General features: G+C 42.9%; 1 protein-coding gene across 1 annotated transcript in view; it reads right to left on the minus strand.

Moving 5' to 3' along the window:
* PRSS38 (protease, serine, 38) overlaps positions 1 to 3,238 on the minus strand; it is a 30,157-nt gene that overhangs the window by 25,543 nt on the left and 1,376 nt on the right. The window contains exon 3 of the mRNA XM_008593802.1: positions 2,443 to 2,714. Coding sequence (XP_008592024.1) covers positions 2,443 to 2,714 — 272 coding nt within the window. The remainder of the gene's footprint in view (positions 1 to 2,442; positions 2,715 to 3,238) is intronic.

Genomic DNA, 3,238 nt, shown 5'->3' on the forward strand with positions numbered 1-3,238 from the left:
AAAAAATCAGTTTTGTTTCTATACACTTTTTTTGTATTTTTTGTTTCGTTTATTTTTCTTGCTTGTTTCTCTATATGCTCTCAACAAACAATCCAAAAAAGATTTCATTTATAATAGCGTCCAAAATAATAAAATACCTAGGAAATAAATCTAATGAAGGAGGTGAAAGTCTTGAATACTGAAAACTACAAATCATTGCTGAAAGAAATTGATGAAGACCCAAATAAATGCAGATATATTCCATGTTTATGTTTAGAAAGACCTGCTATTGTTATGATGTCAACACTACCCCAAATGACCTACATATTCAACACAATCCCTATCAAAATTCCAATGGGTATTTTTGCAGGTATGAAAAAGTGGTCCTATACTATTGAGTAAAGAAAAAACTCAAAATGGGAAGCACACGCTCTTGAGGAATTAATAACAAACACACTACAACTCAAAGCCTTTGATATGGCCAAAAGAGTCTTTGGGGGACAATTTATAATCTTAAATTCATTCATAGGAAAAGTACAAAAGGTTGAAGTTCTTTTGTACTTTCAACTCAAAAAATTAGAACAGATTGCCTAAGCAAACTCAAAGGATGTAGAAAAATAAAAGAATGCACGGATGGCTAGATGAACAAATAGCAAAGCAGCTGACTCATGAAGTCTCACCCACCACCACCTTTGCCCCAGCACACACACAAAATCTCTAGCAGGTAGTTTCATGAAAAAGACAATAGAACACACAATTTGGACAACTATGATCAGAAATAAAAAGAGGTCAGGAAAATAATGATAGGATAAAAGTACATGAATTAAGATATCACACAGTATCCTTATATTCAAAATTTGGAAAGCAGTGGTCTTCCTAGAAAAATATAATACATTAAAATTGGCCTAAGAATAAATTTTTAAAATGTAGTGAGCTAGCAGCCAGGACATTTATACCAGTAGTAATCATTTATACCCACGATAGGCACCAGGATCAGAGTGTTTTACAGGAAAATGAATCAAACCTAGCTAGTTTTGGCTAGCTGGTTGGCTCAGTTGGTTGGAGCACAGTGTTACAACACCAAGGTCAAAGGGTTCGGATCCCTGTACCGGCCAGCCATCAAAACAAAACAAAACCAAAACCTGGCTAATTTCCATTTTATAAACTTTTTGTTTTTTTTTTTTTGCAGCTGGCCTGCATGGATCGGGACCCTTGACCACGCTGTTATAACATTGCGCTCTAACCAACTGAGCTAACAGGTCAGCCCTGCTAATTTCCATTTTAATATAAAATATTCCGGAGAATACAAATAGATCGGAAAGTATTCAAGTCATTAAAGAAAGTTGGCAGTATGATGCCAAACAAAGATGAGGCCATCTAAGAAAAGAAAATCCTAGACCCACCTCATTTATAATCATATGTAGAAAAATCCTAAATAAAAACGTTTAAGGTATTCTGTTTATTAAACAAATAATGCAAAAATCCAAACAGGGTTTTCCTAGCAACTTAAAGGCATTTCACAATTAAATACCTGTTCTTGGCATCAATCGATTAATAGAGCAAAACTATACAATCCTCTCAAGAGTTGCAACAAGTATCTCAAAAAAATCAATATTGATTTATAATTTTTTAAAAGTAATCCAGCTATAGAAGGTAACTTTCTTACTCTGGTTTAATGTATATACCTGAAATCTCCAGGCCAGGCCACACATGTAATAGTGAACCAATACAAGCATTTCCAACAAAATCAAAAACCAGAAGAGGAGACCTATCACTCTACCAAAGCTTCCAACCATTTCAAGAAGAGAAGAATAATAAATCAAACATAAAATATGGGAAGGAAGTGGTGAAACAGTCTTTATCTGAAGAACATAAGGTCTTTTATCTAGAACTGTCAACACAATCAGGTGAAAAACTATTAAATATGAGCTCTCTGTGATGGCTGACTACAAGATCAATGTGCAAAAATCAATCGCTGTGACTGATTAGCAAATGCAACCAAAAAAATCTCATTTGAATAGCTATATAAATTCTAAAGTGCCCAGGCGTAAACTGGAAAGAAAACACAGGGCTTTATGGAGAAAAACATGACTAGTTATTTTTTGTTGTTGTTGTTTGTTTGTTTGTTTGTTTTAATAGGCTAAAAGAGATTTAAGATGAATTTAAAATCTTAAGGAAAACTATGCTTTTAAACTTGTGTTCCTGATATACTGCCTACCAGCTTCACACTCGAGGTAGCTGTAACTATTTTTCTGCATACAACAAAGCCAGTCAAGGAAAAAACAAACAAACAAAAATCACATTCACAGATAAATACATGTTGGTTGACAAGCAGGGATTCCAGTCCCCAGATACCTGCACCTCCCCGCCTGGCAGAACACTTCACTCCCTGTCACGTAATGGAGGCCTCCGTCCTGTCCACAACCCCCGGCAAGGGGACTGACTCCCGCACCTCGTTCTTACCTTTTTGGGAGACCAGTCCCCATCCTGTAGCCCAGCAAGTGAGGTTCCTCAGGTTCACGTCTGGAGGTGGCAGGCAAACGGGGAGCACGTACTCAGAGAACACAATGGCAGCCTTCAGCTGCACCAGGGCCACGTCGCTTCCCATGGGGTGGTTCACTTCGTACATAGGGTGGAGAATCACCTTGTTCACTTCGTACCACTGGGTGTGACTGCCGGCCACCACGAGGTTGACGAGGCCCACGTATATGTCAAAGGTGTCAAAGCTTTTTTCCCTGGAGGTGGGAACAAAAACACAATGCCTGCCGCCCCCCGGTCCAGGGAGGCTGAACACGGGGATCTGGGGACCCAGGTTCACTCAGCTGGGATTGAACAGCCAGCCCTACCCGCAGCGCAGTGGGGACTCACCCGGCTGTCTGGCAGAGTTGCCCCCAGAGGCGTCCTGATTGGGCCCATGGAGGTTCCCAGGACCAGGCCACGCACGTGGGGACCAGCCTCCACCGTGGGGACTGGCCAGCCGCCATGCATGGGGCAGCGCAGGTAGGGACTGGGCCTCGCTCAAGAGGACCAGCCTCCCGCAGAGGAACCCGGCCGTGCAGCCACCAGCCGCGGCGGAGGAGTTCGTGCGCGTGGGGACGCGCCACGAGCATGCGGACCCGGCCGAGCTGGTGTCAGCAGCGGCGGATTGGACCCCGTGCACTGGGACCAGGCCGTGAGCGGAGCGGCCGCGGTGGACGGGCGCGCGCACGTGGGGACCTGGCGTCTGGGCACCGGGAGGGGCCGTGCGCTGGGGGAGCAG

The sequence above is a fragment of the Galeopterus variegatus genome, unplaced genomic scaffold (assembly GCF_000696425.1).
Source record: "Galeopterus variegatus unplaced genomic scaffold, G_variegatus-3.0.2 Scaffold9670, whole genome shotgun sequence".
Lineage (NCBI taxonomy): Eukaryota > Metazoa > Chordata > Mammalia > Dermoptera > Cynocephalidae > Galeopterus > Galeopterus variegatus.